The 26,531-nt window shown below is 36.7% G+C and overlaps 1 protein-coding gene across 4 annotated transcripts in view; it reads left to right on the top strand.

Moving 5' to 3' along the window:
- Positions 1–2,290: 2,290 nt before the first annotated feature.
- Positions 2,291–26,531, top strand: part of LOC145684036 (uncharacterized) — a 38,635-nt gene continuing 14,394 nt past the window's right edge. Inside the window, exons 1-5 of one of the 4 annotated variants that reach the window (XM_081755861.1) lie at positions 2,394–2,412; positions 7,573–7,680; positions 14,855–15,028; positions 19,371–20,041; positions 26,313–26,516. In XM_081755861.1, coding sequence (XP_081611987.1) covers positions 14,948–15,028; positions 19,371–20,041; positions 26,313–26,516 — 956 coding nt within the window. In that variant the 5' untranslated portion in view covers positions 2,394–2,412; positions 7,573–7,680; positions 14,855–14,947. Of the gene's footprint in view, positions 2,413–5,084; positions 7,681–13,710; positions 13,964–14,854; positions 15,029–19,370; positions 20,042–26,312; positions 26,517–26,531 lie in introns of those variants that run through there. The other 3 variants (XM_081755862.1, XM_081755860.1, XM_081755863.1) reach the window with 3 other exon arrangements.

Raw genomic sequence — 26,531 nt, forward strand, 5'->3', positions numbered from 1 at the left:
CTTTAAATGGTAAGGTTCTTAACTATTCCCACGTTAATTTAAACTGGTCCTTTGCTCAAAAGGACACTACACTTCCCCTATGCAATTATATGCCCCGTCTCTCAGTATGGGGCAATGTAACACGTAACTATCTCTTTCTTACATTCTCTCTCCTTCAGTATAATGTCTGTTATCTCTCCATAGGGTGCAAGTTACAGTCCCCAATTAACCAGTGTCTTTTACTCCACAGGACACTACAGTTCGCTCCCCACCTCCATCACATTGGAACACACACATACAAGCAGGTGTCTATGTTCCTTTCGTTACTCCATATCAATGGGTTCTATCCCTCCTACGCCATTCTTAGCTTACATGTCTGTCTCATGTCCTGCTGTTAAAGCATTGTGCGACATCCATATGTCACTTTCAACTCACACTTTCTTCTTTCTTTTAATGACACAAGGTTCCAATTGTAACAGTGTTACAAAAAGCTTGTCAATTTCAAATTCTATGCTTTTCTTTCATGTTTCTCATGTTTCTAAAATTTATTTGACGTGTCTCTCTGCTTTCCAACAGTTAAAGTATTGTGCAACATCCATATCTCACATTAAATTGACACTTTCTTACTTCCTTAATTGACACAATGATGAAATTACGAGACAGCTACATAAGACCATCTGCTATACATTTAACTCGTTGCTATTCAGTAAACAAAGGAACCATGCTGCGAAAGTATGTGGACAAATTTCGATATGACTACTTACTTCTTCGTATTCCACACTTTCCTTCCAGCATTGTTTCTATGGCGGTATGAAGAAGACAATTTCTTCGCAAGGTGTGCCCAATCCAATTGGCTTTCCTACGAAGGATGTTGACTGAAAGCGTCCTCTCCTCTCCAGTCCGTTTTAAAACCTCTTCCTTAGTTACTCTTTCTGTCCTTTTATCTTCTTCCAATACAACATTTCGAAGCTCTCTAAACATTTCTTCTCTAACTTGCATATTGTACAAGTGTCTGAATCCTACAGACCAGTATTCTATATATCGCACTTCACCAACTTCTTCCTTAGTCCAATTTTAAGTCTGTTAATCAAAGTGGTCTTTTCTTGTTGAATGTTTCTTTGTCAAGAATTACCACAATTCTTGACTCTGTTATTTTGTGCACTAAGAGTCTTTCGTCAAAATACTTCCCGGACAGAGAGTTTTCTCAGCTCTTCAAGTTCTCTTTGTTTTATTCTGGCCCGTAAGAGTGCGTTTTCATGGGATATTTTAATGACTTTCGATTTTTTTATATGTTGATTTCCATGTCAAATAGTTTCCCAGTGTCACCTATTTTGTCAATCATCTCCTATATTCCTTCTTCGATTCTAGCTATAATAACCGTGTCATCTGACACCTGATCTTATTAATGATCTGGCCTCCTTTCTTGAAATGTCCTATTTTCAGTAATACTTCCTTCATTGGAAATTCAGTATGAAATTTGAATAATTGGGGCGACATATTATTCTTGTTTGACTCCTCTCCCAATCTCCATACTATTGTTTTTTCCTTCATTCAAGCGCAACTTCATTCGTTGTCTTATATACAGGTTGCCAATAAGTCGTCTGTCTCTCCAGTTGATCCCGATTTCTTTAAGTATTTTCAGAAGTTTGGTCCAAGAGACCCTGTCAAAAGAAGAAATCGATGAAGCACAAACACATCTCTTCTTTTACGTCAGGAACTCGTTCTGATATTGATCCAATATCATCTCTGGTGTCTCTTCCTTTCCGGAATCAAACTGATCTTCTAGCAACATCTCTTCTATCTTACTTTATAGCCACCTATTCAGTATACATTTAATAATTTTTCCAATGTGGGAAATAAGGCTATCCGCTTTGTGATTGCTATACTTCTTTGCTTGCTTTTTCTTGGGTAATCATTGTAAAATCAAGAAAATCTTTTGTGGACATTTTCCACTGATAGAGAGAGATATATATATGGAGAGATAGAGAGAGAGAAAGATATAGATCTTTACCGATTTAATGAAAACATTTGGAGTTGGAAGTACACCGGATGTCCAGATTCGCAATGATCAGGTAGCGACTGTAGTTTCGGATTGTTGGCGGTGGTGTTTTAGGACAAGCTCCATACTATGTCAGAAGCAGTAAAACTGCAGTGTGCGATGAACTGGGGAGACGATGACAGTATAATCCTGTACTTGTAGCCCAATCTGCAATAGTCTCAACACTTCGTCCTTGATGATATGTCTTTTTAAATGTTTAAATCCCCGTTTTACCGAATGAATTGCTCATTGGACAATTTCTTGGAGCATCAAAACAATGAAGAAAGTCAAGTCACAGAATAATGGTCATTAGCCAAACAATAAAATAACACAAAATAAACAAATGAATTATTTGAGTACAACAACATGGAGTACAAGCCGTTCCTTGCGTTAGGGTATGTTGATCTGTGGTACAAGCTGAAGAGCGAATTGGGATTTTGTGATTTTTAAAGATATTTTTAATGTATATAATTAATTTACAATTTAAAATATTACACTTGAATACATAATTACAAACACGATTTCTTTACAGTAATGTTTAGGACCAATATTTATGATGATACGAAAACAAACTACTATCAAGTTCTACATTAATTACGGTACAAACTATTATTTGCAAACCTTGATTACTAAAAGCGTAATCATGCAATGAATAGTTTCAACGTTTTATTATTTGTGCAGATAGTTAAATATTATATTTGTGTTTTAATGCAAATATTACAAATTGACATTGTTTTTATTTTGGGCAATAATATGATTTACAAAACAGTTGTTCCATGTACAATTCATTAATAAGACATTATGTAAATTTTTATTATATAATTGGCAATAATATACGGTATGCAACTATTCTTTCACTAAAAGGCTAAGAGAAAATCGTAGCCTTCTATATATGTCCCAGCATAGAGAAGGCTGTGGTGTAAATACATCAGTACACTAGAGTGACCAACTGAGGATGTCACGTTTTAAAAACATTATAAACTTTGAAACAGTTTTGATTCCTAACACTTATTTTCGGTTTGAATTTGTGTGGTTTATAATCAGTTTTGGCACACCACTCGAAATAATTGTTGAAAAACTATAATTCTTTCACTGATTTCCTTATTGTATTCCAAAAGATCTGCTGTAGATGGCATGATATTATCTCATTTAGCATAGATAAAATTTAAGGGTTAACTGCTGTATCGCCGGACCAATTTTAGAAAATGTACTAGATGAATTTGATAATTTATTTTGGTTTGTGAAGAAAAATTAGTTAAAAATCAGGTGAAGGAAATAGTTGAAGTTAAATCTTTGAGTTTTACGTCCCACGGTAATGCCGGTTAGCCTAAAGGAGACGGTGATGATGAGTAATGAATGAAATGGTGGAATGAAGGAAGTGGGAGGAAACGGGAGAACCCACGCACACGGTGTTTGTCCACCACAAAGTTCACTTGGCGGGGGCTGGGATCGAACCCGGGACCCCAAGCACGAGAGGTGAACGCTCTACCACTGAGCCACCGCGGCCCCTATAGTTGAAGTTAAGAAAATACTTGTTGTTAGATGTTTTTGATAATAGCGGCACTGTATGTGGAGACAGAAGAGACTTTTGGGTTAAGAGGTAGCACTTGTTATGTTTTATGAGAAAGGCTATGTGGAAATGGTGTGTAAATGACAAGATTGTCACGTATCGTGTATAAAAATAAGGAGTGTCAGTTGTTGAATTTGTGTGAACGACATGGTCTACTAAACAGGCGAATAGTTTGTCGTAAGTTAGAAACGAATTGAAACTACAGAAAAGAAGGGAAATATCTAAGGGGGCATTTAGTATCTTCACTAAAGTTCTGCAACACATAAGCTGTGCATTTTATGACATATAAAGTGTTTTTCACTATCCTCGTTAGTGCATAGACCTACCGCCGCTGGTGTGCGTACTTCCTGCGGACGCGCCTCCTCGTTGCCGCTCGCCTCCCTTTGCTGCGCTCCGTCTCTGACTCGGTTGGATAACATTCGTGCTTTTGGTGACAACATAGCACAAGTTGGTTCGTGTTTTATGCAGAGTTATCAAAAACCATGGTTTTTATTGAAAAAAAAACAACCTTTTTTTGGGGGGGGGGTTTAAACCATGCTTTTTGGTTTAAATAATTTGCTCAATGTATTTATATCACATATGGACAGAAATAATTTTGTTTTCCCTTGATGTTATTATGCAACAACCGGGTTATGTTGGAAGGGGTCGCTTACGCTTAAGGCGGAATCCAACCGCTTCTTGGCTTACATCTGGGGAAACGGTCCTTCATTTGGACTCGAAACCGGGACTAATTGACCACAACTGCGATACGTCTGCCGACTCACTCATGAAGGACTCCTGATAAAAGTACGTTTTACTGATCTTTATATACTTATTAATATAATTGTCAAGAGACATTTCAGAAGGACAAAAAGATAAATAGTTGCACAAGTGAAACCATTATACAGATTTACATATGAACAATTTCAAAATACTGCAGAGTACAAAGAACTAATTTAGTCCAAGTTAGTTCACTACGACTTTTATTATTCCAAGATAAAGAAATACAACGACTTAATATGCGTATCAGTACCAAAAGTGAATAAAAATACGAATTATTCGAGTCCACTTTGGCTCTGACCCATTTATACATAAATAGATACCAAAGATACTTCTGATTTCAAAAATGCCTCTCGTGTGGTTTGTATGACGCCCAAAAGTATGGCATTTCGATGTATTTTATCAATAGTGAACATTATTTGAACGAAACAATATTTAGAATTTTTCTTTGATTGCAACTGTATAATAATAATAACAAACTATAAAAAATCACAAAAGAAACATTCATAAACTTATACAAAAACAAAAGTTGCTTTTGTAGTATAATCCCTTTGAGTAATGAATGAGGAATTTTGGTCTGAATATAATACGAATAATACACGAGAGTTAAATGTTATAACCCACAAATGTGTGTTCATCAAGATTTTACGAACACTTACATTTTTACGAACATTTTTCGTCTTTTCGTTTAAACCAGTTTTTTTTTTTTTTTTTTTTTTTTTTTTTTAACAGCTGGTTTAAACCAGCTAACCCCTGTTTTTCTGCCATACGTCCACAATATATTTCGAACAATATTCACTACCAACTGACCCAGGGTCACAACCTAGTGTTTTGGGGAAGAAATTAAATAATGATCAGTTTTCTGCTTTCGATTTGTGTGGTCCGACGATACAGAAGTAATGCCAAATTTAAAGGGGCTACCAAAAGTAATTCTTGAAAAATTATATCGACTGCAATTCTACGAATTGTGTATAAATGTGACCGATTGTATGCATAAAAATTAGTGTCAAAAACACAAACCAACTTGTGCTAGTTATCCAACACTGCCAGTGGAAAGTAGTATTCATAACAGTTATCTTCGTATGCCCTTACTTATTTTATCCGTCCAAAAGTACTAATAATGATTTTGTAGTAATAAGTCTACATTTGTAAAACTAAAATGCAGCTGAATTACTTCGTATCTAATTCTGGTTCACTCGAGCAAACGGTTCTTCCGAAAACAAAATTTATAGGTAAAATACGATGTGAAACACTTTTCGTAAAAGAAGTAGAGTGTTAATAAAAGTAATTTCTGTCATTAATATCGTATTGAAATATATTTTGAATGTTAGTGAAAGTATTCTAAATCTAACTACTTACTGAAGCGGAAGGCGGAAGAATAGAAGAGAGCGAAGAAGGTGGAAATAAATGGCGCGAATGTTCTGTTCGTGTTAGCAATGGACGTTTGCGATGGGATAATGCAAACATACGATTTTATTACAGAGAATAAGTGTGACAAAGAGCGTCATATTATAAAGGTTTTGCAGCGTCATGGTATGTTGAAACCTAGAATCAACTGTGAGAAGTGTGGAAAAGAAAAAAAAGTTAAAACAGATGAATTTCTCCTCCCAGCGGACCATTTGTACCCGGGAGACCAGTGAAACCATTTTGAAGGTAAGAATTATTACTATGTATATTTCCACTATCCTCGTTTATGCCTATCCCCTCGTCGCTGCCGGGCCTGTTCCCTACGGACGCACTTCCTCGCTCCGCTTGGGCCCCCTGCTGCACTCCAGCCCTGACTCGGTTAAATAGTATTCGTGCTTTTTAGTGGCCACCTAACACAAGTCGGTTCGTGGATTATGCACTAGCTCTTCATTTAGTGCATATTCTGCAAAAACAAAACCTTAAAGTGCAATAAATGTATGAAAACTTAGTAGAACCGTCTGCTCGAGTAATACCTTTAATTCTATCGCCTTTAGAAATGTATTCCTTATGAATGTGTCTTTTCATGCAAAGTATTGCAGAAATTTACCTATAAATTTTCCAAAATATGATGTGGCAAAAGTTGACCTGCACCGTGTTTGAATCATTCTTAATTAGTGGAAAACTACGTAATTAGGCAATTCGCCATGTTCCTTTATATTTATTTAACCATTTCGTATAGTGCCCACGAGACTCATGAAACTACCCATGTATCATTCCGTCATATTCTTGCCAATTCCGACAGTAAACCCAAATACTTGTAGGAGACCGAGGCTCGATTCCCAGCTGGAGCTCATTTGATGTTGAGCCCACTACACAGCGACTAATTGTAGAGGTTTCCATTGAAAATAGCGGCGTTAATAACTATTAAGACATATTTGTGAATTTATTGGGCTCCTGCATCACTGTCAATTACACTTTACATATAACAACGAATAGAACACAGGCACTCGTTGCAATAATTTATACATTTCCAGTAGTAGTGTTTTAAGAAACTTCTATTTCTGTATCTTCTATATCCTGTGAATGAACCTTTATCCTGTAAAGTTGGGGGTTAATAATTAAAGAGGTATTGATATCGTATTCATAAGAATATTTTTTTACCTTGTGCCTCCGTATTTGCTACTTGTATATTTTCTTCTTTGCTGGGAACGTTGTTAGCAGGTTTTTTTAATACTACGTTCCTTATCTTTATATCTCATAGGTAAGATCCAATGATATAGTTGAAAGATATTGATACTAACTCTGTTTCAACGAGGAAAGAAATATACAACTAGAGAAACAAATACGGAGACAGAAGGTAAAACACTTTTTTTTTGTGTGTGTGTGTGTGTGTGTTTCACCTGTGTTTCATTTTTGCTTTACTAATAAAATGCTTTACTGCATTTTTGCTTGGGCTGACAAAAACTACAAAATTTAAAATTGTGCGAGAAATTCTTGGTATTTGCTTGTGGACCAATTTTAAATCTCTTTCCCTAAAATCTTAAAACCTCTTCATAGAAAACGAGTGCCTGTGTTCTATTCGTTGTTATATGTAAAGATAAATTCTTGTCCAACGTACTGATAAATCTGTCTAATAATATAGTAATTAAAGAAATATTGATTTGAGGTCTTAGCTGTTTCATTTTTTATTTATTTTTTAATATAGTAATTAAAGAAATATTGATTTGAAGAAACTGTTTCATTTTTTATGTATTTTTTTAATTTTTATTTTATTCCGTGTAACGTGGGTTCCTGTCACCACGGCCTGGCCCGTCCTCAGGTTGCGGATCGAGGAGAAGGCCTCCAGATATAGAAGTTAGCTGCGAATATACTGAATAAGCAGTCGCGAACAGCCGACTAGGAGTGGTCCTCCAGCTTGGGGGTTTGGGTAAGGCTAACAACCTCATCCTGTTAAAAAAAAAAAAAAAAAAAAAAAAAAGCACTTGTTCAGAAATATTCACAAAAGCCTCGGACAAGGACTGAGAACTTGGCACGACATCAGCAAAAGAAAATGGACATGAGATTTGGAACATGGAATATTAGAAGTCTTTATAGGGCAGGCGCGTTAAAATCCGTAACGAGTGAGTTAGAGAAATACAGGATGGACCTAGTAGGAGTTCAGGAAGTTGGGTGTGAAGGAAATGGATCTGTGAATTCCGGAAATTTTACGTTCTTTTACGGGGAAGGAAAAAAATCACCAGTTAGGAACAGGGTTTTTCGTTCACAAACGAATATTACCAGCAATTAAACGGATTGAATTTGTTACTGACAAACTTTCTTTTATTACTCTTAAGGGACGATGGTGTGATGTTATTGTTGTAAATGTACATGCCCCAACTGAAGGTAAGGATGACGATATAAAAGACAGTTTTTACGAAGAAGTGGAACGGATATTTGACCAACTCCCGCGATACCATATGAAATTCTATTAGGGGATTCCAATGCGAAAGTAGGACGAGAGGATATTTTCAAACCGATTATAGGGAACGAAAGTCTGCATAAGGAAAGTAATGACAACGGTGTTAAACTCGTGAACTTTGCAACATCCAAAAACGTAATCGTAAGAGTACAAAATTCCCACATCGCGACGTTCATAAATACACTTGGACATCACCAGACGGAAAAACACATAATCAAATTGATCACGCAATCTAGCATAATTGATGTCCGATCGTTTAGAGGGGCTGATTGTGACAATGACCACTACCTGGTAGCAGCGATAATATGAGAGGTTATCGTTGAATAAAGGTAATATTCATTGTCCGAAAACGGACAGATTCAATTTTAAAAAATTAGAAGAGAGCCAGGTAAGAGAGGAATACCAGATTGAAGTTTCGAATAGATTCTCGGCTTTAGAAGATTCGGAGTGCACTAGTGTTGAGGATACCTGGATTGAAATTAGAGATAGCATTAAAAGTTCAGCAAATGAAAAATTGGGACACGCGGAAATACGTACGAAAAAACCATGGTTCGACCAGGAATGCATAAAACTAGCAGAGATGAGAAAACAGGGAAAATTACACTGGCTACAAAATCCGAATGAAATAACTACACAAAATTTCGCAGATATCAGGCGGGGAACTTCCAAAACCTTTACAACAAAGAAATGCGATTTTCTGAAAGCTAAAATTAAGGACCTTGAAGATAATGGTAAAAATAAAAACATCCGGGACATGTATAAGGGGATCAGCGAATGTGCTTATACATTAAAGAAATCTGACGGTACAGTTCTCACTGATGCGGATAGCATCTTAAATAAATGGAAAGATTTCTTTGACGATTTGCTTAACACACAACCAAAAACTAATGTGCGTGAAGAAAAGGAGATACACACCGCAGACCCGAATGTCCCAGAACCCAACCGAATAGAAGTAGAAACCGCTATAAAGAAATTAAAGAAACACAAATCTCCGGGTGTAGATGAAATTCCGGCTGAGTTAATTTTAGCAGGAGGCGAAAAATTGTGGAACAAGATACAAAAACTCATTCTCCTTATCTGGAATAAGGAAGAATTGCCACAAGAGTGGAAAGAATCAATCATTGTTCCAATTCGCAAGAAAATCGACAAAACTGACTGTAATAATTATCGAGGCATTTCTCTTCTGTCAACATCATATAACATCCTTTCAAATATTCTATTAGCAAGATTAACCCCATACGCAGATGAAATTATTGGAGATTATCAGTGCGGATTTAGACAAAATCGATCAACTATCGACCAAATATTTACCATTCGCCAAATACTCGAAAAAAAGTGGGAATACAATACCCCGGTACATCAACTATTTATTGATTTTAGAAAGGCGTACGACTCGGTTAGGAGAGAAACATTATACAACGTTCTTACAGAACTTGGAATACCGAGGAAGCTAATTAGATTAATTAAGATATGTTTAAATGAGTCCCAAAGGAAAGTCCGGGCAGGAAAATTTTTGTCCACGAGCTTTCACGTCGAAAATGGCCTGAAACAAGGAGATGCGTTGTCACCATTATTATTTAACTTCGTTCTGGAATACGCTATAAGGAAAGTCAAAGATAACAACCAGGGCCTAGAGTTGAACGGCATTCATCAGGTTATGGCACATGCTGATGATGTAAATTTCATAGGGGATGATAGGAGAACAATAGAAAGAAATGCAGAAATCTTATTAAACGCTTGCAGGGACATGGGTTTAGAAGTAAATGCAGAGAAAACTAAGTACATGGAAGTGCGTTGGGACCCTAATACAGCAAATTATAAATGCGTTAAAATATTAAATAATACTTTTGATAAAGTGAAGTTTCAAATATCTAGGATCAATATTAACAGACGAAAATCATATTCACGAAGAAGTTAAATGTCGACTAAAAGCAGGGAATTTCTGTTATTATTCGGTTCAAAATCTCTTGCCGTCGCAAATTCTGTCGAGGAATGTGAAGCTTAAAATATACAAAACAATAATCATGCATATTGTTCTGTATGGTTGCGAAACATGGTCACTTACTCTGGAGGAAGAACATAGACTGAAAGTATTTGAGAACAAGATCCTGAGACGAATATTCGGACCCAAGAGGAACGGGAATGGGGAATGGCGGAAACTTCATAACGAGGAACTACATAATTTATATGGTTTACCGAACATTGTTAGGGTCGTCAAGTCTAGGAGGCTTAGGTGGGCAGGTCATGTAGCTAGAATGGAAGAAAGTAGAAACGCTTTCAAAGTCTTGACTGGAAGACCAATCGGAAAACGACCATTAGGAAGACCTAGGCGCAGATGGGAGGACAGTATTAATATGGATCTCGCAGAATACAAAGAAACTGGATCCAGTTAGCTAAGGATAGAAGTCAGTGGTCAGTGGAGAGCTTTTGTGAACGCGGCATTGAACCTCCGGGTTCCATAGGCCATAGAGTTAGTTGGTTATTTTTTTTATTTATTTATTTTTTGTACTTCATTGATAAACACACTTGGGCTTTAAAAAAAAGTTGTAAAATTACGCCTAGAAATTTTTGCTACGTATCTTATGTTGCATAAATTTTAAATATGTGCCTTTAAAATCTCAGGTCTCGCCAGTACCTTCAGTCTGTAGGAAATGAGTGTCTAAATTCTGTTCGTAAATTATGTACATAAGGAGAACCCATGTGTTGCACGTATGCTCAAATTAATTGCTCTTTACAATTTCCCATTAAAGTTCCACACCCGGGAAGAAATTATCCTATGTTCAGGTCTCAAAGTGCAGTCTCAGATAAGTTCGTTTCCCAGAAAACACTGGGAAATATAGCTATGTGATTAAATACAGTATGGATCTAATACCTAATGTAGTTCTCTAGTTAACGCCAATAAACTTAAGTTAGCGTCCATAAACGTAATTGACATGCTTAATTTAATTCCCTCACAACTAGCAATGCAATGGACACGAAAGTCTTAAAGGACAACCTTTTTTTTTTTTTTTTTTTTTTTCGACGGTAAGATTTATGAACTAAACTATTTTGAAGTAGCCCCCGTGTAGCGTAGTCGCTAATACTTCAGCATTTGGTGCGAGCCGTCCTGGGTTTGATTCTGGGTTGGACACTAGGTCGAAAACGTGTAAAGGCTTTTTCAGGCCACTCATCCTGAGTAAGGCTTTCTTGGTTCTTCCTCATTCATACGAGGCAAATGCCGGAATGGTGTCTAACATAATTGTTCCAGGCCATTTCCGTCCTTCTCATTCCTTTCTTCCTCCCCAATTCCTCGGTATGTGATCGCCGAGGAACATCATTCTTCATACGTGACGGGCTAACATGACCGTAGTTTCTGAAAGCCCAGAAATCCAATGAGTTTAATTCCATTCATGCAGATTTCATCCAAGAAGTGGAGAGGGAGAGGTTTAGGCTTCCATGTTGATGTTTATATACACATGTTAATATGGTAAATGTTTATTTGACAAGTTTGTACTTTGACTAAGACAATTACTACAACCAATTCGACCGAATCGTTTTCTGGAGCAGTTTAGGAATAATTTCCTAAGGACAATTCAATCATCAAAGAAGTCTGGGAGTCAGTTCCTCAAAACAGAGAACCTGTTACGAAGAACTCACTCCTAGATTACTCCGGAGAATAATTTAAAAGAAAAATGCAAAACAAATCAAGAATAAAAATAATATCAATTAAGAAATAAGCACTCACCGCTAATCATACACAGACCCTGCATTCTGTAAAAATTGAAAATATCGTTCCCCAAGTGACAATTCATCAGCAGACAGTTTTAGTACTTAACGTCTTGGCCATACAAGAAAACTCATGAATAATAAATTCGTAATTACTGATTCCACACACGATAAAATAAGACAAGAACACTTGCTCAATACTGTAGTTCACATTAGTGAAAAATGTTCCTTTTCGCACAGACGTCGATGTATTGAAGTGAGCACATAACAAACAAGAAAAACAAATACTCGCCCACTTTTACTGTAGTTGGAAATAGCTTCAGCCTTCGACCACAAGCGCATAAACCTGACACACACCGACTACAAGTAGATAAGAACAGCTGACGTCACAGTAGCAAACCACCATATGACTGCACATAATAGACAGACATCTAATAAAAAAAAAAAACAATATAAACTACCACTACAATATAAACTATAAAACAATATAAATACAACTATCTTGCAACTAAGGATGTCACATCAAAGGCACAAACAATTCCAGCAAGTGACCGAATCTATAAGAACCGGTTGAAGTCACTGTCTGAGTCAAAGTAAAAACTTGCCGTTTATTTTTGTACTACATCTTCCTCGAGGGGAAAGAGAGATTAAAACCCGGAACCTTTTCACTTGCGTACGCCATGGACATTTACAATTATTTAAAGTTTACTACTGAAATATAATCAAACAAAGAATTAAATTTTCTTTACCTGCACATATATAAATTAAGCGATAATTTCTGAACCATAATATATGAGAAAGAAAGAGCACCACATTTGTATCTAATCAGAGCTAATGTTTGAAAGAATATCTTTTTAAGAACAACCAGTCTTTTCTCTGATAAACATGAATTAGGTAAACATCGCAAACTGATTTGCAAATTAAAGACCGAGAATGAATATAACAAAGATTTATTCAAAAGTGAAGAAATGAGGAGAGCAATTTTTATATGGATGCTAAGGAATCTTCGGGCAATTTGGAGCAGATCAAAAATGAAAAATGAGTTTCTTTACCTATATGCCCGGGACTATGTCAGATTTTTTAAATATTACAAGTGAAGCAGGGATAAAATTCGTTTTTGAAAATGCTAACAAGTTTGAAGAAACAGTGTGAAGATTTAAAAATTAATGTGCAGTTAACTTTTGTCATCAGAGGTTTATGAAAGTTATATGGTCATTCAACCAATGTTAAATAGATACGACAAAAAGCAATATATCAACTAAGGTTAAAGAACATTTCAGTGATATCAAAGAAAAGGAATCGAATACATTTTACATTCATATTCTCGCAGGGGCCCTTCCTTCATTCTTAGAAATTTTTTTTTGAAACCTCTTCATAAGAACTTGAAATCTAGCTTTGAATTTAGATAAAGAGACTTAACCAGAAAATGGGATAGCATATTACCAAACAAATGGATCGTTATTACCACAAATAAACTACGTTTATAACAGGTTATTAGTACTAATTGAATACTTAAAATTTTTATTAACCCTGGATTACGCGCGTGGTGTCTGACATGCGCCGCACGTTTTTTCTTTAAGTCTTTCATTTAGGCGCTCGTTGTCCAGGGTTAACAAATAATAATCGAACCAAAATCCACATTGAAATGCTAAAAATAAATTATTTTAAAATTTAACACGGTGTTAAAATGAGAGTAAGATACACTATAGTTGATGCTTTGAAGATTTTTTTTTTAACTTTATTCACTCCATGTTGATACTTAGTACCGATTTGGAAATCCAGTTATTTCATCGACACAATCTATCAAGTATGAAACAGAAAAGACAAAGTTTTGATTTAAACAGAAAAATGTATAGTTTTCTAGCTATAAATGAAATTTCATATGTCACGTTAACGGTACGGTTGATAATATTCGAGAAACATTTCCGGTAGAGTAAGTTGTAAATAGTGATCTGTATAATTTGAACATGTATACAGCACATGGTTTTTCTTTATTTATTTTAGGAATAGATTTCAAGCAATTGTTTTCCACAGACTGAAGGTTATGGTAAGACTTGAGATTTTTAAGATTACATATTTAAAATTTGTCGGTCAGATGATTCTAAGAGTTTCTAGTCACAGTTTTAAATTATATCCTTTTGCTTAGCCTAAGATTGTGTGCCAATAAAGTAAAATTCGAACTCAAGAGAAACAATTGAAATTTCAAATAAATGTTTATGTAATTATTAATCGCCAGCTTTATTAATAAAGTTAAATTTTTAATCACTACTTTTTCTGTTGTGCTAGCTCTAGTCTTAAAATACTAATTTTATTAGTTTTGGTTTCTAGAAAAGTTTCAGAGTGGTTCTATACTAAGCGTGTAACTTTCATTTCTGATAATAGCAAGGGATTATATATATCTATAGACCAACTCGGTAGCTTGAGGATATGAAAAAATGATAAAAGAGCATTTTGATCGCCAAGTATGGGTTGTCAATCTAAAATGGTGGAGCTATGGAAAAAAAAGGTTTGAAAATATGGGGATTTAGGAACAAATTCTCAATGTATTTTATACGTGTAAAAATAATAAGACTATTGTAATATTCTAGGATTTTAAAACATTAAATTAAATATCGTAGAATCATCACTATTGAAAAGAGTGAACTTACCAAAGCTGTACTTAAAAGTCTTGTTTCGAAATAAATTTCAAGAGCTGTACCGCTCTCTTTTTCAGTACACAACACATAAAAGAACAAATTTGGTATCGATGAATTCGGTTTAGTAACCATATGTATCTTCCACCGACAGTGAAGATTTGAAGATATTTTAGAACGGTCTTGTTGCTGAATTATCATGCTGAAGATTTCTAGTTAGAACTTCGGCATTCTTTTCAGTTATTACAAAAAAAATGTGCCAGATGCATTCGAGTGTAAATTTAATGTCGCTGTTCTCTTTGCAGATGTATCTCCGATAATTGATTTTTGAAAGTAGTATGTGTTGTTTACACGAACATTTGTAAGAAAATCTGAATAAATTAATATTTCTGTAAGTCATGGAGAAGAGGAACGAAAATGAAAATCCAGATGAAGACATATTGGATATTAAAGTGGAATATGACCCAGAGTTCATAGAGGTAAGCGTATAATTGTTGCTTTCATACTTTTTTCCTTTTTTAAAAAATTTTGTTAAGATAGTCCACCATCTTCATTTTCACGCCCATTGATTATACAGGGAAACATTATCTGTTCGTGTAAATGAAGGAAGAGTGCATTGATTTGATTTTATTAGCTTTTTCTTGAAGTCAGTTTAAGTGGCTAATACGATTTAAAAATTAAATTATGTGATACGAGTCCAGATCCATAAGTAACACGCACAATTCATGTAGAAAAAAACATTTCAGGTAATACATCTCAGTTATTATTATTGTCAAGTGTTCTGCCTTTGGTAGGTCCTAGGGCTGAGTCTTTTTTTTTTTTTTTTTTTTTCTTAATTTTAGTTTTGGACCTGGAAATGTTTCGTCCCCGTTCCTGCATTTTCATCTTCCTCTTTTAACTTCCAATATTTTATTTTTCAAATCATTGATCAGTTGTGTTCTTATTATTTCTCGCTTTTCTTCCATCTTTCCGTCTATGGCGATATGAAGAAGACATTGCTTCGCGACATGTGTCCAATCCAGTTGGCCTTTCTACGAAGGATGCTGGCTAGAAGTGTCCTCTTCTCTCCTATCCGTTTTAAAACGTCTTCGTTTGTTACTCTCTTTGTCCATTTTATCTTCTTCATCATCCTCCAATATCACATTTCGAAGCTCTCTTAATATTTCTTCTCTGACTCCCGTAATGTCTAAGTCTCTAAACCATGCAGTCCAATACTCAATGATATAGCATTTGACCAATTTCTTCCTTAGTCCAATATTAAGGCTGCTAGTTCAGTATGTGCGCAATGATCTGTCCAGTGTTTGAAATAAGGCTAAAGTTTCTGTGATCGCTGCACTTCTTTGCTTGCTTTCTCTTGGGTAATGCAATCATTGTAACATCAAGAAAGTCCTTTCGCCATTCTTCACTCAGGTTGATCTTGTTAATAAGTGAAGGAAGTACTTTCTTTGCATTGTGCCTTAATTCTTTGAGCAAATCTGCTGGTATGTCGTAGTTTCCAGTGGCTTTCCTCCTTCGCATGCCTTTGATTGCTTGTACTACTTCAGTTTTAAACATACTATGTCCTTTTTCTTCATGGTCGACCTCTTCCTCTGCTTCGATCGAAAAATTTTTATGGCACTTCTTCTGATCATACAGATCTTTTATGTATTCCTCTCAAATTCTAAGAATTCTTTGATGGTCAGGTTCTACATGACCTTGTTGATCTTCGATTCCAAACGTGCGTATAATTTTGTTAGTTTTTTCTCCAAATTCTTGTGTTTCTGATACATCAGGTCATATCTGCCCCGTTGAAGTTCCATTATTGTTCCACATATCTGTTGCATGTTCTTTTCTTTGGCTTGTCCTTCTCTCTTCTCGATTCATTGTTCACTCTTCTGTATTCTTTGATGTCCATGATTTTCGCCCTTCTCCGTTCCTCCATCTTGCCAATGCTATTTTGGAGTATGTCAAGTAGAATCTGTTTAATTTTTCCCCAACTATTTTCTATATTGCCTACCGTATCGCCAATTACACTGAATGTTTCTTCAATCTCTTCTTTCAGATCACTGTCCATACTTCGTAGTCGCTTTAAGGTCCATTTTTGATTTCTCCTCCCATTTTTCTTGGTTTTCTTTAACCAGGTTTGTACTTTCGCCACTAGGAGGTTGTGATCCGAATTGATATCCGACCCCGGTTGTGTCTTCACGTCTCATACAGTATTCCTGAAACGCTGCTTGACAAACATGTAATTGATTTGGTAGTGTTTCTTATCTCCTGGACTTTCCCATGTGTACAACTTGTTTTTCTTTTTTAAACCACGTGTTCGTCACCATTGTGTCATGTTGCCCACAGAAGTAGATAAGCATTTGGCTTCGTTCGTTTCCTTGACGTAGTTCAAATGGTCCCACCACCTTATTCGCGGCTCCTTCTCCTACTACACTGTTGAAGTCTCCCATTATTGTGGCGTTGACCTTATCTCTTCCCTCCCGGTGCGGTGGCTCAGTGGTAGAGCGTTCACCTCTGGTGCATGGGGTCCCGGGTTCGATCCCAGCCCCCGCCAAGTGAACTTTGTGGTGGACAAACACCGTGTGCGTGGGTTCTCCCGTTTTCTCACACTTTCTTCATTCCACCATTTCATTCATTACTCATCATCACCGTCTCCTTTAGCCTAACCGGCATAACCGTGGGACGTAAAACACAAAGCTTTTTATTTTCTCCTCTGATGATTCTTCCCGGAGTAATGGGAGACTTGGAGATCCGAACGGAGGTCTATTCTACTTTCGGAATGTTTGACCTCAGGAAGAACCATCATTATATTTATTCTCCTCCTTCGTCCCTCCTAGGAAAAAGATAATGTAATAGTATTTCCATTTCCTTTCTACATCTTCATGCCGTTGGCCACGTTGTGGTTCATCTGTCTTTTAGGGTAGTTCTCCTCCTAAGAGTAAGAAGGTGCCCTGACCTCCACCCGCTCATCCACCCTCCGAAAAGACATTGGCATCCGGTAGAGGGGAGTCAATCTGTCCCCACCTGAGCCGTTACCTGCTTTCTCATCCCGCAAGGAGGTGTACGTTTCCCTTCGTTTAGGATGAGACCAGAAGACCTTTCTCAAACCTAAGCTCGTATTAAAGCTACTTATCAACATATCCTCCAAGTCTCTCAACACATTTCTCTCATTGTAGTGCAAGTTTAAAAATACCCTGTTCATAGAACTCCCGTTTTTCCGGAGTATAGCCGTCTAAACATAACCAATTCGACTTTGTTATCGGAATTGAAACTTCGGCAGGACAAGAAGTTCATCATCGAGCCATATATGGTAAATGTTGAATATATTTGACAATGTTTGAAGATATATTTGCCGGTCATCACGAACAGCCTCTTCAATGGCCATGACTAAATTCGCTTAATGATATCACTGGACACTCGGTACTTGGCAAATCCGCAAGGTTGACACTGCACTCTTCAAACAATTTGTACCACCTAGAAATGTTACTATTGTGCATTGTAATGCTCCGAACGTTCCACCATTTTTCGTTCTAATTATTCGTTTATTACTTTCATGTTTGTTATAATATTTATTCTTTTATTATTTATCGTTCTGTGTTCTTCGTTACTCTGTAAAAGTGTATAATATTTGTGTATTGTAAAGTTTGTGGGAGCAAGAAAGCAATAAGCTAGCATCTCTTTAAGATCCCATGGTTCATGAATAATTTGGGGATAAGAAAAGAAAGACACTTTTAGATATAATTCAGATTTAATGAGAGTCTGAAATATTATCGATTTCTAATAACAGTTTATTCTACATACGTCATTCGATTTTATGTGAAAATAGAATTCAATAATTAATTGATGCTATCTGTGTTTTATATATAATCACGATTTTGTTAACTATACTATAGATTTAGTTTTATTTTCTGTGTCTTTATGGTACATTGCTATGGCGTGCTAAAAGCGTACAGTTCCTATGATTCATTACCTTTATTGTATATTATAAGGATATGTATATTATATTCAAGTGGCCCCCCAAAGCTCATGTGACCCCCGTGTTGTATTTACGAATATGCAATATTTTGCATAATTTGAATGCAATTTGTCTTAAAATCCTCATATATATATATTCCTTCTGTATCTGAATGTCCCCCTCCCCTCCCAGATTTACAAAGAAATCGGCGCCCTTGACTGCCTTGTCTTCGGTATTGAATACCTGGTTTCTATTCCAGATGTTTGGATCCCATGTTAATCAGTAACTCCATGCCCTGTATACTTCCAGTACCGAAAAAGGATGTTAAACTCCAAATAACCCTGTAAAATAATAAAGTAATAGAACACAGATAATGTATCTGCATGATGCTATAGATAATCAGTCAAATAAAGCGTATGCTAAGTTAGAAAGTGGCAACTTACCTTGTTTTCTCGTACGTGCAGCCAAATAAAGTAAGTGACCTGCTAACTTAACAAGGTTCTAAGGTATGTGAACAGATAAAGTAAGCACCTAAGTTACGGAAGAGACCAACTTAACATTGTTCTAGAGATATGCTGCCAGATAAAGTGGCCAAGATATTAAACGGACAGACTCCACATGGTTTCACAGATATGCGCCCATATAAAGCAAATGGTCAAATTAACATGATTTCACTTATATGCTGCCAAATTAAGTAGGTGGCCAAGGTAAGAAATTTTGCTATTAGTCTAATCTGTACAGATGGCGTACGTACGAGACGAGTTTTATTGTAATGGGTTTCTGATACTAATTATCTATGTAGTTGTACGGAAACGAAATACAGCCAAATAAGTCTTACATTTTTTTCTGTATTTTTTTTTTTTTTTTTTTTTTTTTTTCAGATCAAAAGAGAAATCAGTCCCCTGGGAAATTTTGTGGATACAATGGATGGTGAATCTGAAGTAACAAATATGGTGCAGGATAAATTCCAAGTTCCTGTACATCCCTTAGATCAAGAGAAATTGATATCGCAGGTTTCGGAGATAGAACGACTCAATAACGCAAAAGAACCTAAGAAACCGAACCCGAGCAGAAAGGAAAGTCAGAAACCTAAATCGAGAAGGAAGAGAGGTGAAAGAACTAAGTGCTCACAACCAAAATTGGTTAATAATATACATAGTGATAACGAAGTTTCGTGTGCAAATTCTAATGTTAATAGTCGTAACAAGAAAGAAGGTGGTTCAGAAAATGAATTGAATTCAGGTGAGAAAAGTGCAGACGAACAGGAAGAAAGTTTATCTCCTAGTGTAGAGAATAAGGATCTCAATACTGGTAATGTAAAAAAGACTAAAGTTAGCAAAAGAATGCTGAAGGAGAGAAGTTTAGCAAGCTACTATTCGATGAAGTGTCATGTGTGTGAACTAGTTTTAAGTACGTGGTCTTCCCTGTCTTCGCATTGTATAAGTGAACATAATGTTCCTGCACAAGTAGAATGTGTTTGTGGAAAAGTGATGACTTGTCGACCTGCATTAGTGATGCATAGAAGGAACCATGAAAATGCAACTAAATTTAGGTATTGGTAATGATTGCAGAAGACATTAGAAAATTTCATAAAACTGAAAGCTTTATCTGAAAATTTAATGTTTAAGAAAAAAAAATCTATTTCATGAGGAAGAAGAGGATATGTGTATCAGATAAAATGGGTGGTTGACTCAATTTACGTACTGGAATAATTAAGGCATGTATGAAATCACCACATGCATAAGCTACTTTCTTCCAGTGCTAGCCGGTAGCGTGGTGCTATAATCCACCTCCCTTGGGGGCGAAAGCAAAGCCAGTCCAAGGGAAAATTCTGGCAGATTTGAGTCTATGACTGGGAGCCCCACCCTCCTTTACCCCCTAAAGAGTAGGGCCAACATTTCTTTGCGCGTGGACGTGCCGCTACTCCTACTAACCGTGCAAAATACATCGCTGTTTTGCACACAGTAATACACTGTATTCCTTTGGTACTGTACTTAGTAATTCCAGCTTTTTTAAAATGTAGAATATGGTACTTGTAAAGTAGATAAATAATATAATGATTACTATGGATGACAAAAGAAACCAACGTGCTTACCAAGCTTGGGAATCGAACTTGAAATCTGTTCAGCACCCGTGCATTGACAGCTTCGCTAATATCAACCTGAGAGCATACAGTGCTATCTATACATAAATGCTGTTTTCCCGCAATCTCTGATATTGCGATTCAAACAAAAGGAAGTTTTTTTACAACCTCACTACAAATAACCGCAGTAAACCTCTATATTAGTAGTTATGGATTAAACAGTGGTAGCTAAAACGTATTATGTTGAACTAGTACGCACATAACATGCACAGAGGAGAAATTCTGAATTAAACACATACATGATCCAATTTATATTATTGATATTCTTAGCTTTCTACATGCCTACACAAAGATTAAAAAAAAAAAATGAATAAAAAAATCTATAACAGAAAAATTAACCACGACATGATGCAGATCTTTACGTTAAACGATCAGCTGGAAGAGTAGTGAATCGCTTTTCCCACTTCTCTCTCGAAACTCCGCCCACGAGTCTAGAACTCAGGCGTAAAATGAAATCTCAAACCCCTCACAATATACGAATTTTTATTCATTTCGTCTGCACATTGTATTCTCATTCGCTGAAACATTATTATGGCGTATAAAAAAGGTATGTGAGAATACGTTATCAGAATAGTACTCACGGTTACGGGTGAGATTCCAACTTGAACAAACAATGCATTATGACGTAAAATAAAAGAAAACGCAGAAATGAAAAAAATATATTTACTTCTTCAAGCCCATTGCACAAAATGAAATTAATTCTCCAGATTAGTTTATAATGAATATCACTATAATAAACACGGACAGTTGTGCTTATTTAAATATATAATAAATAATTAAATTTATACAAATAAACTTCTCATGCTTTTTAGTTTCGCGTTTTGGTTCGGCCTTGCGATTGCTATAAAATTCATCTTTCTTTCTTTTAGATATAGTACAAAATTGATAATAGGTATTTACAAGGCCAAAGAAATAAACTATTACTAAAATATAAGGAGATACAAAATCAACATTGTGGTCACTAAAATATGAACACAAATAATAACGAGACAAGATGCAACTAATATATATATAAAAATGACACAGAGAGTGAGTCATGTCACAGCTAGGATGGTGCAAAGAGCGGGGTCGATGAGCGAGTCAAGTGTTTCCGAAGATGTGGAACAGGTGGTTAATAAATATATGTGTTGTGGGCTTAAATTATTTACATTAAAAATAATTATAAAAATAGAATATTGAATTAAACTCATTATTTCTCAAGTATCAGGATGTGAGTTGGCGCCCGCACCCAATGCGGTCACATCTTTCACATATTAGCAGAAAATGTTGGTGAGCAATTTATACTATGATGATTTGTGCACTCACGAACTGCAGTGGATTTAAAGCCCAGCCTTGGTTTGAACCGACGTTAATACTAAACGGCGTGACAAACATATTCGCATTTGAAGGCGACGCTCCAAGTTCCCTTTAAATGCTGCTAGCAAATGAGAGGCCATCGGTATTGCCACATTTATTTTGCACACATCTACGTCTATCCCCTGCCACCTGATCGCGCTGTAGTTTGTCTGCTTACCCATAGCTACACCCCTTTATCACTTGGTAACGTCGCGCCAGAGCTTGCATTTTATTCGTTTAGCTGAAATGCAAAGATATTTGTCACAGGCTTTAGGTCCTGTCGTTCATAATCTACTCAGACTCGTCTAGTGTGTATATATAAAGCTACGTGAAGCTGCGATAAGATTTACATAAGTATGACGGAGAGGAATATTAAGAGTGAAAGGCAAAGCGAAGTATGAAGAATGCGCCCACTTCTGCCGTATTAGTACATTCTCAGCAGCCAGCTATAAGGTCAGTCAACTTACAATGCTTCACAAGGCTTCAATAATAACTTCTTATTTTAAAAAAAATCACAAGCCCAGTTAAAGGGAGATTAAATATATATTAAATATATTAAAGCTAATAGGGGACAAAGTAGTCTAGTGGTTATAGCGTTGGATTCATGTCTGCGTGGTCCCGGGTTCGATGCCCGGCCGGTGCTTCCCCAATTTCCGGCGTACACCCAGCGTCGTGAGGCAAATTCGGGAGACACGTGAATAAAAGATGTGACGACCACTTGGTCTAGAAAGGTCCCGATACACGGGTTAGCTATAGGGCGACGCGACGCGCTGAACAATTGTTCGTCGCTAGACGACGTAGTTCCACCAGTCGTTAACAGGTGTAGGACCAGTGGAGTGGTTTAGGCCCACAAATCGGGCTGTTACTCTAAGTAGTTTGGTTTTATATTAAAGCTAATAACTACGAACTTCACCCCCAAGCAAATACTTAAGTTGAAGATTCCTACAACATTTCGCTTTTCAAGCTTCATATGTCAGACTTGTTTGTGATCCGTACATTGCTTAGAAGACAATACAGCGTGTAGGTTGAGTCAGCCATCTGTTTTATTTTCCATACTTATCCTCCTCTTGTCTTTTCGTCGTTCGTTTGATTTTTTCTGAAATATATATTACAATTTAGTGATAACGGACGTGGTAGAACTTTCCTAAACACAATTACTAGTTGCCTGTACAGTGACCCACAGAAGCGTCATGTTTGTAAATTACAACCAGCACGGAAAACGCACTCACAAAGAATAAGTAATCTCTTACCTGGTGCAACTGTTTCACTTCAGCAGATAGTCATAATGACTACTGTTTGCGTCAATACAGTTTTGGAGACGGCGAACAAGAGAGTTGTACAGATTGCAGTGTTTCCTCACATGCAGCAGTAATACGTTCTTGTATATTCTCTCGTATTAGGGGTTCGTGATACACTCTATTTTTCACTGCCCCCAAGAGAAGTCTAATGGCGTTAAATCGGGGAGACCGAGTTGCCTATGACACAGTACCACCTCGTCGTATCCACCTTTTTGGAACTTTGTATCCAGAATTGCTATGGAGATATGTGCAAAGTGTGCGGGCCACCCTTCATTCTGGTACAGTCTGCAGCAAAAAAACCTGCAACATGAGCATGTAAGTTTATTGTGAAATTACGCCTAACAGCCAAGGGAATCAACATAACGCCTAAGTGGCACGAATCACGCCAGGAGAAACCTCGGCGTCCTCTCCTGCACACTTATTTTGGAGCAAAGGACTTCGTCGTTTCACAATAAACTTACGTTGCTTTTTTTTTCTTCTTCTTCTTCTGCGGACTGTATCACATTGATAGACGCGTTTCCAAATCCAGGTCCTCTATGAAAAGTCTTGCAGAAAGGATGCATATCGCTGTCCTTCTAATGTTCCCTGATAAAAATACGGACCTACAATACGATTATCAATTGCCGTATCACACATTGACACTCCACTGCCGTTGTTGAGCAACCGCGGGAAGCCTGTGAGGATATTGCATGGACTAATGTTCCACAGATTCATTACCATGAATGGTGAACGAAGCTTCATCCGTAAATAAAGTAGTACATAGAAATGCAGGATTATCTTGCAACCGCTGAAGTGCAAAAAGACATAATGCATGTTGGCAATGGTACGAGGTGAAGGATACCGTTGATCTGGATAGAGTTCAGCGTACAGTGCCACAGCTGTGGTTGTATTTCTGTGACATTCACCGTAAATAAGAAGAATGTCTAATTTTTCTTCATTACTGAATAGGGCAATCAGAAAAGCGGCGACCAACTAGACGAAGTCAAATGTAAAACACACCAAAACAAGGTTCACAGTATCATTACGAAAAGTAGTAATATCCGAAGCGTACGTGAAATTGCGTTACAGGGCGTTCTAATATGTAGTATTTCCCTATTTGACACTGACAGCAGAACAGCAGAGCAGATAAGAAGAAATCAGTACACGGAATAGTAGAACGTGCTGTACTGATATTGATTTGTATACAGCAGGCTTCAGGGATATAGCAAGCAACCTGTAACAGTCAGTCAATTTGTATATTCAAACCCAAAGGAGAAACAAACAAATCTTTGTCTTCCAATAGATGCACCAAATTTGCAATAAGAAAAAGGAAAATCAAATATCAGAGCAATTAGGAACAGGTATTTCACTCAGCTTCCTTAGAGGCTAGTTAGTGTGGGGGCAAAGTCCTATGCTAGGTGCCCTGACATAGTGGTCTCTACACCCGCCATCATTTAACTGTGGTACAGACCTCAGACACAAAACTAAGTCCCGTGCGTACCAGCTTCCAACTCGACTAACATGTAAATATCAAATCAAATCCAAGCAAGTACGTCATATGTAAAACAAACATCTCGTTATTTTTATTTTATTTTATTTATTTTTTTATTTATTTATTTATTTATTTATTTATTTTTCAATGTTGTGCAGAGAGATTCTGCTGGAAAAAGAAAAGTCAGTCTCTTTCCGAATGGGCGGCCAGCATGGATCATTGGTTACAGTGTGCACGTGACACGTCATCCGCAATCTTACAATCAATTAATGAAGAATTTTAATTAAACCTCTGACTCCTCTGGGTCTGAATCGGCGATTGCAGCGCTAGGAAGCATTTCTTAGGGGAAAGGACGGGATGAACACCGCTGCAGTGTATTCGCTTCTCTCCCATCGAATATCGAATCTAGGACTCCGTGCACCAGAGATACACGCAGTAGCCTAGTAGTTTCCAATCTACAGTGTGCACGTTACAGAAATAAAGTACATTCGTCATTATAAATGTTACCAATGTTGTAATACAGAACTGTTAAATTAAATACCCTACAAATATAAAATAGCCATTGATAAGAACTGTAGTTCCGTTAAGAGCAAAGCGAATAAAAGATTACTGAATTACAGTGATGTAGCAGTCTTGCTAGAAGAAATATAAATTTGTTATTATTATTATTATTATTATTATTATTATTTTGAAAGTTTGAGAATTCATTGCTTCATCTAAAATCCCAGAAGGAATATAAGAGTAAAGACGGAAGTATGTAACTAGTGATGTTAAACTAACATCAGACACAAAAAGGCCATTTATGGCTTTATTTTGTAAACTGTATTCTCAGATCAGGGTAAAATGTTTCCTGAACGAAGAACGAGATGTAAGCAAGATTTTATACCACTACAAAAACTGTTTTGTATATGTTTCTTGGTTTATGGTACTTTTTTCTTGCTTGCCAGATTGAATTTAAACACCCAGTAAAATACACACATGTAAAATACACACATGTAGAAGTTGTATAACTTCTAGCTATTTGATAAGATGGTTAGGCACTTGGAGTGTGTGGGTTGCATAATTCACACTGGCTGGCAACAACTGCAACGCCAGTTTGAAAACAAATCGTGGCAGCGAGCTCCGGATTGAACATGTCGTAAACGCTTTCTTAATTGTGGAGTACACTACAGAGAAACAAAATAAAAGTAGTACTTCAAGAAGAACCCCCCAAAAATTCCATTTTAAAAAAATGCCTTTTTATATAACAGAAACTCCATCCCAAAAAGCCGTTTGTTTGAATGGGTTTTATATATACACATACGACCAACAAGCAGGAAGGATGCGGAAGAAGCGTGAAAAATGCAGGATATGCGACGGGGCGGAGTGCCAGGTAAACAAACTTAGAAACCGTTCCTCTAGCTGCTAGGCTAAGGAGAAGAATTATCCACTAGTATACATACAATTAAAACCATATTCTTGTTTTCGTAACCAAGGCAGTGAACAAACTTTCAAGTGCTGTACAGCTCATAGAAATAGGGATTTTTGAATAATAATCTTGAAACATCGTCAACCGAATTTCCTTGTATTGTTCCAGATGTAACGACTGCCCGAAGGGTTTTCAGAGACGTTCAGCTTTGGAGTCACACGTTATCTCCCATTGGCCAAAGGAATTGTGGCCTTTCCAGTGCAATGAATGCGGTAGGCGTTTCCATGACGAGCCTTTGCTTCGACACCATCAGAAGAATCATCGTCCAATTGAGGAACGATACGTTTTTTCCTGTGACATCTGCAGTAAACGGTATTTCATTACTCA

This window comes from Thermobia domestica, chromosome 4, assembly GCF_964235325.1.
Source record: "Thermobia domestica chromosome 4, izTheDome1.hap1.1, whole genome shotgun sequence".
NCBI lineage: Eukaryota > Metazoa > Arthropoda > Insecta > Zygentoma > Lepismatidae > Thermobia > Thermobia domestica.